Below are 12,976 nucleotides of genomic sequence, written 5' to 3' on the forward strand. Positions count from 1 at the left end.
GAACAGTAAAATGTTTGAGATTCGTTTCGAGTAGCCCCTCAATATTCAACTACTCAAATCGAATATCGAACCCTATTATACTCTATGGGGGGAAAATGCTCGTTTCAGGGGTAGGCAACGTTCGATCACATTATTCTTACCAAGTCCACGAGTGAGGGCTGGGCTGGATCCTCCGAGAAGTCTTCTCCGTGAAGCGTCCCTGGGCAGAGCCGACTGCGCATACCCACACTACAAGCGGGCATGCGCAGTTAGCTCTGCCCAGGTCCGATGCCTGGTAGAGTGAATTCAGAGCCGGAAGACGCCGCGGGGAAGCTGCACGGAGAAGACTTCTAAAGGTAGGAGAAGAACCAGCGTTGATTGGCCGACTGTATAGCATTCATCCAATCAATGCTGGTTCTGCATCAAACTTTTCCATTCGAATAGCGAGTGGTACTCGATCGAGTACGAGTATTTCAAATACCGTGGTATTCGATCGAATACCTACTCGCTCATCTCTATTCATTACCTTTGTAAAAACACTGGAAGCCGCACAAAGTCCTAATGTGAGAGACTGAATTTGAAACTACAAATCTGCAGTTTTTTTTCGGAGAAAATTTCTTACGAATTTTTCAGTCAGGGTATGGTTGTACGTTCTGTCAGAACTAAACACACTATCAAGCAGTCCTGAAATACTAGGTTTAGTGTTGAGCGACTGGTTTCCATTTTGAATCTCTTGTATTTTAGAAAATGATTTAAACCCTTTAGGTTATATTAGTTTCTATATCAACTATTTGACTTCTCAACCCAAAAAATCTAGGGAGTAACGACCGAAACCTTGCTCAGATTAGGGCAATTGGACCAGTACTGCCCTTTGAAGGAGCTCGATTTGTTTCTTCATGGATAGTAGAGGAGAAAGATTTCTTATTGTTACAAATCTCTGAGGAGGAAGATTTTCAAAATCTAGATTGTAGCCTTAACTGATAGTTTTGAAGACCCACGGAGAGACTTGAAAATATCTTCCCAAGTGGGTTATGAAAACTGTAGTTTTCCTCCCACTGGACATAAGACTCATTAGTTGGTCGTTCATTCTCTTTTTATTTTCTTGGAATCTGTCTACCTCACCTGTTTTTTGTTTTTTTCTTAATAGCCTGGCTTCTTAACTGATACTGGAAGGAGCATCTTTGATGAAAATATCTGAATTTTTACAGGAATCCCTTTTTTTGGTGTGTATGCTGTCTCTAGAGCAGGGGTGCTCACACTTCTTCAGCATGTGAGCTACTTTATAAACTGGCAAGGCAAAAGATCTACTACCCACTACTTGTGGGCGGGGTCGGGGTGGGCCTGTGGGCAGGGCATGTCTGTGGGCGGGGTCAGACAGAGCATGAGAGCAGGAGACAGGGGTGTTCAGTGGCAACCCAGGGATCCCCGCTGTCTGCTTCTTCACAGCGCAGGCTGAGAGTTAATTCTGGACACTGGAAGGCTGGGGCTGCGGCGGCCCCGCCTGCTAGTGTCCGGAGATGACTCTGAGCCTGCGCTTTGAACAAGCAGCACCCCGGCTCCCTCCATCCCTAAGAGCGGGGAGCTGCTGCTGCCGCCCAGCCTGCAAGTGTCCGGAGTGCTTGTTCACAGCGCAGGCTGTGAAGAGGATGTTAGGAGGTCCCAGAGAGAGCCAAAAATCACTTAAAACACTGCTAAAGGCATTTTGGTGCAATTATTAACCCCTTAATAGCACTAAAATACCTATTCAGATCAGAAATATTAATGCATGCAGCAGGGGAGGGTTATAAATAAAAAAAATGCACTGACACTTACCTGCATCCTCCCCTTTGTTCCTGCACTGGGTCAGCCATCACTTTCAATGTATAATGTAATACAGTGAGGGGACTACTGCAGTAACCGTACGGCAGTGTACAACATTGTCCATAACTACCCAGCTCAGGTTAAGGGGGAAATATACATTATAAGCCTCACCTGCTGCTTGTTTTAAAGTTCATGATGGGACAACCCCTTTAAATTAATAGTGGTCCTGAATTAATAAGGCCCCTGTGTCCCTCATAAATCATTATTGCCCACTTATGTCATAATGCCCACAATTAGTATTGTCCCCTGTGAACTTCATTAATTATTAATACTCCTGTATGGCCCCTTAAATCAATAATGCCCACCTGAAATTAGTACAGCCCAATACCCCCGAGGGTAATACAGTACCTTTATACATAAATACTGTCTCCCGATGCCTCGCCTTATATGAATAGTGGGGCTATTCATGTCAATATGAAGAGTATTAGAGGAATTCAGAGATATGGCGGCTGGAAAGCTGCAACAACATGCTATACAATGTTTGCCACAAGATTTATTATCATTAAAACACAGACATAGAGAATATAGAATGAAAGTAGTTGACTCAGGAGGGTGACAATATAGGAAAGGATGAGATGCCATTAACACCAGCAGTTCATTGAATGGTTTTGTTGCACCATGACATATTAGTGTGTATAGGGGTAACTTAGTGTCATATTCCTGTATTGCATGGGATCGGACCACTAGCGGTCAGGAGAACGCGGACCTGAAAGGCTCTATGTAGCCTCCCTGTGAATGAATCACCAGTGTGTTTGCATGACCAGAGCTTCATTCACTTCTATGAGGCTTTCAGAGATTCGAGGAAACTGAGCACAATAACTATACATCTGACTTTTCACAGTGCCACAACCTAGGCGTGGCATACTGGCCACTAAAGTTAGAATTTTCATTTTGCACCATCAAAATGACCATAATAACCCTTTATTGTTTTGAGAGGTGCAGTTTTCCAAATAAGGTCATTTCTCATTATTTTCACACCATAGTGACTCTGCAAATGTGTCTTGTTCCTGAAAATGATTCCAACAAAAGCTGCCCTCCAAAAAACTAATGGTACTCCTTGCTTCTGCTCCCTGTCATGTGCCCAAACAGTTTTCATCCACATGGAGCATTTTCTCCTTCAACTTTTTGTGGAAATTAAAAAAAAAAATGGGGCTAAATTCACATTTTATTGCAAGAACTGTAATTTTTCATTTTCACACTCAATGTTAAAAAATGGCAGCCAAAAGCTGTTCCAACAAAATTTGCCCTCCAAAAGCCAAACAGCTCTTTCCCTTCTGTGCCTCACCATGTGCTCATATAGCAGTTTACAACCACATATGGGATATATCTAAGAGCAATTGAATAACACATTGTGTGATGTTTTCTCTTTTAACCCCTTATGTAACCCCTTAGGCTAAAATGATGATTTATTCATAGCCAAATTTAAATAAATTCTATGAAATAGCTGTGGAGTCTAAATGTTTGTTGTCACCCATGACAAGTCCCTTGAGGGGTATAGTTTCCAAAATGAGGTTTTTTTTGGGGGATTTAAGTTATACTGCTACTTTCAAAACTCTGCAAGTGAGATACAGGGTTGCATGTCGTGATAGTTGACAGGTAGTGCTTGTTGGCATCGATTTAGTATATTGGCAGTAGGAGGGGTGGGTGCGGAGCCATGCTCTCGTTGGGTGTAAGTTGGTATCTGCGACTGTGTGAAAGGAGTATAGGAATTTTTTTTCCCTTTTAGGTTGAGGCCCCATGTTGCGGAAACGCAGCTTTTTATGTTGCAGATTTTGTTGCAGTTTTTTGATCCAAAGCAAGGAGTGGATTGAGCAGAAGGTAGAAGTATAAGGTCTTATATATTTCCAATTCCTATAGTAGCCATTCTTGGCTTTGGCTCAAAAAACGCAACAAAATCTGTAACAAAAAAGTTGCGTTTCCGAAACATGGGGCCGCAACTTTAGGATGGATTATTAGAATATTGTCTTAGAATACAAGAGTTATGTGTGTGTGTGTGTGGGGGGTATGATCAAGAGATCGTCATTATCAGAAAATATTTGACTTCCATGCCTATCTAATTTCAGAGATTTCAGAGGTTGACATTGTCTTTCATTCAATATATAATAGTTACTCAAGGGGTATTTTGCATCAAGTGTATTTTGGGTACAAGAACATTATCCGATCATGTACAGTGGCGCAAAAAAGTATTTAGTCAGTTACCAATAGTGCAAGTTCCACCACTTAAAAAGATGAGAGGCGTCTGTAATTTACATCACAGGTAGACCTCAACTATGAGAGACAAAATGAGAAAACAAATCCAGAAAATCATATTGTCTGATTTTGTAAGAATTTTTTTTCAAATTATGGTGGAAAATAAGTATTTGGTCACCTACAAACAATCAAGATTTCTGGCTCTCACAGACCTGTAACTTCTTCTTTAAGAGTCTCCTCTTTCCTCCACTCATTACCTGTAGTAATGGCACCTGTTTAAACTTGTTATCAGTATAAAAAGACACCTGTGCACACCCTCAAACAGTCAGACTCCAAACTCCACTATGGTGAAGACCAAAGAGCTGTCAAAGGACACCAGAAACAAAATTGTAGCCCTGCACCAGGCTGGGAAGACTGAATGTGCAATAGGCAACCAGCGTGGATTGAAGAAATCAACTGTGGGAGCAATAATTAGAAAATGGAAGACATACAAGACCACTGATAATCTTCCTCGATCTGGGGCTCCACGCAAGATCTCACCCCGTGGGGTCAAAATGATCACAAGAACGGTGAGCAAAAATCCCAAAACCACGCGGGGGGACCTAGTGAATGAACTGCAGAGAGCTGGGACCAATGTAACAAAGCCTACCATCAGTAACACACTACGCCGCCAGGGACTCAGATCCTGCAGTGCCAGACGTGTCCCACTGCTTAAGCCAGTACATGTCCGGGCCCGTCTGAAGTTTGCTAGAGAGCATTTGGATGATCCAGAAGAGTATTGGGAGAATGTCCTATGGTCTGATGAAACCAAACTGGAACTGTTTGGTAGAAACACAACTTTTCGTGTTTGGAGGAAAAAGAATACTGCGTTGCATCTATCAAACACCATACCTACTGTAAAGCATGGGGGTGGAAACATCATGCTTTGGGGCTGTTTCTCTGCAAAGGGGCCAGGACGACTGATCCGGGTACATGAAAGAATGAATGGGGCCATGTATCGTGAGATTTTGAGTGCAAACCTCCTTCCATCAGCAAGGGCATTGAAGATGAAACGTGGCTGGGTCTTTCAACATGACAATGATCCAAAGCACACCACCAGGGCAACAAAGGAGTGGCTTTGTAAGAAGCATTTCAAGGTCCTGGAGTGGCCTAGCCAGTCTCCAGATCTCAACCCTATACAAAACCTTTGGAGGGAGTTGAAAGTTCGTGTTGCCCAGCGACAGCCCCAAAACATCACTGCTCTAGAGGAGATCTGCATGGAGGAATGGGCCAACATACCAACAACAGTGTGTGCCAACCTTGTGAAGACTTACAGAAAACGTTTCACCTCTGTCATTGCCAACAAAGGATATATAACAAAGTATTGAGATGAAATTTTGTTACTGACCAAATACTTATTTTCCACCATAATTTGCAAATAAATTCTTACAAAATCAGACAATGTGATTTTCTGGATTTGTTTTCTCATTTTGTCTCTCATAGTTGAGGTCTATCTATGATGTAAATTACAGACGCCTCTCATCTTTCTAAATGGTGGAACTTGCACTATTGGTGACTGACTAAATACTTTTTTGCCCCACTGTAATGGTAGGATTTGATTTAGAGGTTTCTGTGCACTCTATCATTGCTGGAATTGTTGGAAGTTTAATTCTCACTAGAATTTAGCACATGAGACTATTATTAAGGATTTAGATTTTCTTTAGCATTGGAACAATTGTTGGCATTTGACAAAAGCATATTTTAGGGAAATCACATGTGAGTTAAATTATATAAATAATCTCACAAATTAATATAAAGAGAATTGGATGGCGGTTTTCAATTAGTGAGGGCCCAAAATAAGAATGTGTTCTAAATAATAAATATGTAATGGAAGGAGGAAAAATCGATAAATGGTTAGTAAATAGCGTCAGATAGGAAAAGTATGACAGTGATATCTTCTCCTTTTGGGAGAGTAGGATGTTTTCTGATATTTTTGAGCATATCAACGTTATATTCTATCATTGATATCAGAATCTGTGTAAAGCAAGGGGGCCGACATGGTGTAAATGTGGTGGACAAAAACAGTGTTTTACAGTCACTGCAGTCTAATGAATCCCATCCATACATCCCAATACATCTGCTCCTGTTTATTCCAGTCATTTTACTGTACTGCTTATGTAATAATGATTGACAATTCAGGAGCTGTGGTTTTTTTTTTTGTTGTTTTTTTTTTTTTTTTGGGGGGGGGGCAACAACAAAAAAAAACTATTTGATGAAAATTAGGGATAGAATGAGATTTGGCACTGAAAGGGTGTCCTGGCCAGTGAATATTAGATTAGAATACACTGTATGACAGTCATATAGGATTTTTTTAAGTGACAATAGCGGTTTTCAGTATCTTTTAACAAAAAAATTGTTACAAAAAAAATCCTAAAATGAGATTTTGCACTGCAATGGTGACTTAGTCAAGATAATGTAAGACACTCTGTGGCCAATCACAGATCACTGTGCAACACTAAAGTTATGTCTAATACTGTTTGTGTGTATATATATATGTATATATATATATATATATATATATATATATATATATATATATATTATAACACTTCTGCAAACATTTTTTTTACAAAATGAAAATGTAAGTGTATGTGTTACACAATGGTCGCAGTACAGTACACAGCTTCTATCTCCACTGCTTTGATTTTTCTGCCTCTCTAAAATTCATTACATTTAACTAAACTATACTGCAGGGTTGCCCTTTATAATTCTGCAGTACTATTGTAATGTTAGTATTTTATCACGTTCAATGTATTAGCTGCTTTAGCTGCACTGAGACTTCTTTCCCTCGCCTGTTCTGTACACAAAATGGCTGTACTTCCTGTGACATCAGCACTAATACCCCATGATTGGCTGAAAGTCTGCCAAGTGATACCAGAAGCCTGCTATGTAACAGAGACTACACAGTCCTCCTCCTCCTCTGTGTAACGTGTATTGGTGGCCATTTTTGTGCATCCAAGACAAATCGTACAAGTTTTGGTTTTGTCACAATTTCCCAACTGGTTTTCTCATCTCTATTGAGTACATGAGTGCAAACTCTCAATTTGTCACAATTTATCATACGAAAGGGAATATTTCTGTTACTATGACCGTCTCTTACAGCGTGCCTGCCCTTTCAGGTGACTTTTCAAAACAAGCAGTTGTGTGTACATGAAGAGTATCTACTGCTGACCCTTTCTGACTTGTATTCTCCATTTTTAGCACTTTTCTCTCTGCTATCTTTATCTCTAGTTCTCCGTTTTCCTTGAGCTAATGGGTGTAAACTAGCTGCTATGATGTACATGGGGAAAACAGAATGTTTAGCTTCCTTACTCTCTCATTCAAAAGCAGTATGTAGGATATTATACAGCAGTACTGAACAGTTGTAATAACTCTTACATATGTGCTTCTAATAGCCGTCACCAGTATGCATTGTTCATTTACTGCTTAGTATTACAGGATGTATGTAGATATTAGAGATGGGTGATCCTCTAAAGAATTGTTTCAGGTTTAGGTGGTTTGGTCCAAAGATTGTAGTTGGGGACAAGAAATCGCTCACTGAAGAGAATGAGGTGGATGGATTCCGCTGGTGTTGAAATTGGGCCACAGGGTGGTGTCAGTGCCAGCACGTGGCCTTGCTGTGTTTCTAAATGGTGCCCAATGACACACAAAACATTGTCCCACTGGACCATTAAAGCTGCATGTTGTCCCTTCCCATAACTGCCACTCCATTTGTTGATGGCGGCGTACACCTTTTCCCATATAGATATATCTAAGGAGAGGCCAACATGATGATATCTAGCAGAGGGACGCCATTTCATGCGGCTGCACTCAGGTTGAATGTGGAGCCGGTCAAAGCTTCTGCTGAGTTTACTTTGTGAGACAACCCCTTTAAGAAGATGGGCCTCAGCACTATAAAGTTGTCTTGGTCACTGAGAATCGCACTAAAACAGACTGCAATAGCTTAACAACTTTTCTGTACTAGTTAACAAAAAATGCTATTGCCTAAATTTGCACTAAAAGGACTGACCTTGTCAATAAAATCAATGTAAAGCTAAGGCCCCACGTAGCAGAATACACCTAAAAAAAACTATGGAAACACATCACAGTTTTTTTCTGCTGTGTTTTTCTTTGCTGGTTTCCTTCTCTTGTTAAATCTATAGGAAAAAACATGCAGGTAAAATTGACATGCTGCATTTTTCAAAAATATTTGCGATTTAAAAAAAGAAAATGCTGCTTTTCCACAGATATTTTTTTCTGTAATGTGTGGATAGGAGAAGCCAGAATCTCATTCACTTTGCTGGTATTACAGGAAAGCGTTTCTGCAGCCTGAGGCCTTAGCCTAAGAAAATCTGCTGAGTGCAGGGATCTACACGAATTGTAATGGGAAATATGATCTTGTGTTACAAGGAAATGCATCGATTGCATTCAAAGACACTAAAAAAATGAGATTCTTGACAATGAAAGTCCAGTATATGTGTGACAGTGAAAACGTGTAACAATGCAGAAATTTTCCCTGCCCATCTCTCTAAATTTGATTAAATCTAACTAAACTGTGCACTATCCATCCTCCTCATATAAGTCTGTAATCCCATTGCAATTATAGTGTTGTTTTTCCACTAACAATTTATTAGTAGCAATTGCTTTGGATCAGTCAATCTGTACATCCCCTAGCTTGAGTATCACAAAATGGCCCTTCTTCTTGCCCACAGTATCTTATATACTATATGTGACGTCAGCACTATCGCCACTCCACCTACCACTTGTGATTGGCTGTCAGGTGAAGCCAGAAGCCTGCTTATATAACAGAGAAAATTCAGTTCAAAAGCAGTTCATTATGAATCGGTTCGTTCATCTTACGTAGATGTGTTCATGTCAAGCTCCTTACTTTTAGTCCAAACTGTAATAAATTGCTTTCTTATGTGTACATTCGTTCATGCTACATAGTGATGTGTTTGATAAAAGTTCAAGTATAAGTATCATTTCACTTTTTTTTTTTTACTCTTGTTTAGTATGCTTTACTTTACTTACTTTTAGTAGAAAACAGACTGTAAAATCTGTCCCGTATAAAATAGTTGTATATCCAGTTTTATACCTAGAACTGTGCTTATGGTGACATATGAGATTCTCAGCTTTCATATGCCACCAAGATTGCAGTGAGCCATATCAAACTCAAATTCACATCTTTATTTTCATTAGTGATCTGTTTTTTTTTTTAATCCCTAGAGCTGCAGTCATTGTAGTATACAAAAGCTTAGGATCGCAATAACACTGAAACAACACACATGAAAAAATTATGCTGTACTCAAACAATTGTTGTGTTAGAGATTTTCACAACTATGATAAGAACAAAGTCATATATGCAGCGTTCTGTATCTGTATTCCTCCACCAAAGAACCATATCAGCATACAACCCTATAATAGTTTTAGTAAAAGACTTCTTTGTCAGTGTGCTAGCTATGATTTTCACGGATAGCACATTGGACCCATTCATCTCTATGGCCGCATATAAACACCCATGGGCAAAACTCAGGGCAGGTCCTATACCTGTCTATTTTGTGGTCTGGGCTCACTAGATGAAGTGAATGGGTCGGTGGAGGCATGGGGATGTCGTCCATATGTTGTTTTAACATAGACTGGACATATACAGTGTCATACCAAAAAAATGGTGCTACTTATAAACAGGCCTATAAAACGGTTTCACAGAGTCTACTGGATATTTACATACCATAGTAGTTTATTTGATCCCCAATAAGTGTCAGTGGCATGTCCTTACAGTGTGTATCTGTATGCCATCATCAAAACGCATTTATTCATTTTCAAGGTAATCAGTTTACAAAATATGGATGTCGGAGAAAATCTGATCATAAAATGGTACATAAGAAGCTATGTGAATTTATTCCAAAATTAAAGCCCATTCGCAGAGCCTGCAATCTTCAGGAGTGTTCACAACCCATGTAAGTTATCACCCAAATTTTTTTAAAATATGTTTTTTAATCTGCAGTCTAAGGGGTTGTGCCATTGATACAAATGGAAATAAGTAAAATCAATATGCATTTAAGAGTAACTTTGTAAAGTAGTGTTACTTAAAAGAAAACGTGTCCTTGCAGAAGTATAGAAATGACAATGTTAAAAATGTACAGTACTTTCCATTCTGCGATTAGGACCCTTTTTCTGGCAGGCATAAGTCGCTATGGTGCACAGCCTAATGCTCAGCCTGTTGATGTCTAGTTCTGCCTCCTTTCTGGTCCCCTTGCTACTATGAAACAGCAATCTTAGAAACACCACAAGGAATATCAATCACAATAGTATGGTAAAATACATCAATCTTTTATTGTACAAAAATTGACAAATAAGGATGAAACACTAGCAGATGAAAAGATGCCAAAGGACAGAAGACAAAAGCGGCTCAGGCCCAAAATAGCCAATTATCATAATCCATACATCAGTGAAAAAGCAACAATAATGACAGAATAGATATATAAATAGACAATAGTGAATACATTGCTGCACAGATCACTGGATTTGATATAAAATCAAAATTGGCACGAGCGGAAAATTCCACTAGTGAAAAAAAAAAGCTAGCAGAATCCACTGAAATCAATGGGAGGCTTTTTTTTTCAGCGTGGAAAATTCCACACCAAATTCCTCACCTTTTTCCTCCGTGTGAATGGACCCTGACTGATCGAACAAGCTGTTTTTGACAGCTGTTTTGCATGTGTTCCGTTAAAACGTTTTTGATGACCAAGTGTCTTCTGTTTTACATCCATTTTTAATGAACCGTTAAAAAAATGGATGAATTTCAATGGTCTTTCTTTTTTCACCCAACCCACTGATCCGTCTTTAACAAACATAACTTGGAAGTCCATTAAAAACAGATCTATTCATTTCTATTGGGCTTTTGTGCCTGCCAAAACGGACAAAAAGCATGCCACCTTTTTTGATGGCCTTCAAAAAAACGGACATGTCGATAGACTTGATGAAACAGTTTTTTGTTTACATCTGAGGTCACATGCTGCTGTGATGTTTCGTTTGCAAGCTCACTACTCCCCCCTGAGAGTATGTGGGAGTGATTTATTGCTTGTGATCTAATTGCAGGGGAAGGTAAAAAAAAGGAGGGATACATAGAGAGTGAGATCAGGCAGATGAATCATGGGAAATGTAGTTTGTCCTGTACAGATTCACTTCATGTAATTAACAGTGAAACAAGGAGCAGCATATAAAATAAAGCAAAGGGCGCACAATCAAACAGTGAGTGTTGAGCACTGTTGTGGATGTAATAAGTTTTGGAATCTGCATAACCCCTGTAATTCAATGGGACAACTCTCTTGATAATACCATAAATGAATATATAAGGTTTATAACTGGTTATGTAATGTAATGATTAAACTTACTATTAAGTTGTTTTAAGATGATTTTTTTTAAATTTAGTTTTCATTTGCAAACAGATGGATGACGGGAGAGTGGGAACAATGCTCTGCAACATGTGGAAAAACAGGTTATGAAACCCGCACAGTACGGTGCATTCAGCCTCTAAGTGACAATATGAACAGATCTATACACAGTAAATACTGCAATGAGAATCGTCCAGAAACCAAAAGACCTTGCAATCGCCTACCATGTCCTGTTCAGTGGAGGGTAGGACCATGGTCACAAGTAAGTATAATATTTCATTTTCTTTTGTTTTTCCCACAGCTTAATTCTCCTGTTATACATACCAAATATTTATGGACTGTCTTTGCCTATGGTAAGTTGTCCATGCTGTGATGCAGAGATGAGTACAGTTCTGTATTCTTATTAACCACTTCCCGCCGCAAGCTTTGATTTTGTTTTTTTGTTTTTTCACTCTGCAGCCAAAATGACATGGTTTTCTTCCCAGGTGTGGCATGTATCCCATGAAGCTGCAGGGTGTTCTCCAGGCTGAGAACCACTAATATGTAATATCACCTCCAGATATTTTTGTATGAGTTTTTTCTTTTTTTCTCTTGCAGTGTTCAGTAACTTGTGGCAATGGAACTCAAGAGAGGCAAGTTCTCTGTGGTTCAAGTGACAATAAAATAGATAATTGTAATATGGATAAACCAGAAACCATACGGATTTGCAGACTGCCTTCATGTTCTGGTAAGTTTAGTTGCAGCAATATGTTGGAAAATCTAAATTGTCAATGTTAGTATACTATATTATTGCGGTTTATCAGTGATACAAATCGCTTTGCTCTCTGTACCACATTGTATCCCACCTCACCTCCTGCGCGCTCGACCCGATTCAATCACATCTCATCCCCAAGCTCACTGAAGTTATCACTCCAGCCCTAATCCATCTCTTCAATCTATCCCTAACCAATGGATCCTTCCCCTCAGCCTTCAAACACGCCACTGTCACTCCTATACTTAAGAAACCGTCCCTCGACCCGTCCTCTCCAGCCAACTATCGTCCCATCTCACTGCTCCCGTACGCCTCAAAACTTCTTGAGCAACACGTCCACTCAGAACTCTCCTCCTATCTCTCGTCCAACCTGCTCTTTGACAGACTTCAGTCAGGCTTCAGACCCTGGCACTCCACTGAAACTGCCCTAACAAAAGTCACTAACGACCTGCTAACTGCCAAAGCCAAGCGCCATTACTCTGTCCTCCTCCTCCTCGACCTCTCCTCTGCCTTTGACACAGTTGACCACTCCCTCCTGCTAGAAATTCTCTCATCCCTTGGCATCTCAGACCTGGCCCATTCCTGGATCTCCTCATACCTCACCGACCGCACATTCAGCGTCTCCCACTCGCACACCACCTCCTCACCATGCCCTCTCTCTGTAGGTGTCCCCCAAGGCTCCGTCCTAGGACCCCTCCTGTTCTCCATCTACACCCTTGGCCTGGGCCAACTCATAGAATCTCATGGTTTCCAGTACCACTGCTATGCCGACGACACCCAAATC

General features: G+C 40.1%; 1 protein-coding gene across 1 annotated transcript in view; it reads left to right on the top strand.

The window, feature by feature from the left end:
* The window catches only part of LOC142203773 (A disintegrin and metalloproteinase with thrombospondin motifs 2-like), a 283,879-nt gene that overhangs the window by 222,891 nt on the left and 48,012 nt on the right, over window positions 1–12,976 (top strand). Inside the window, exons 18-20 of the mRNA XM_075274794.1 lie at window positions 9,872–10,004; window positions 11,496–11,703; window positions 12,039–12,168. Of these exons, the coding sequence (XP_075130895.1) occupies window positions 9,872–10,004; window positions 11,496–11,703; window positions 12,039–12,168 (471 nt within the window). The remainder of the gene's footprint in view (window positions 1–9,871; window positions 10,005–11,495; window positions 11,704–12,038; window positions 12,169–12,976) is intronic.

Source organism: Leptodactylus fuscus, chromosome 5 (genome assembly GCF_031893055.1).
Source record: "Leptodactylus fuscus isolate aLepFus1 chromosome 5, aLepFus1.hap2, whole genome shotgun sequence".
Lineage (NCBI taxonomy): Eukaryota > Metazoa > Chordata > Amphibia > Anura > Leptodactylidae > Leptodactylus > Leptodactylus fuscus.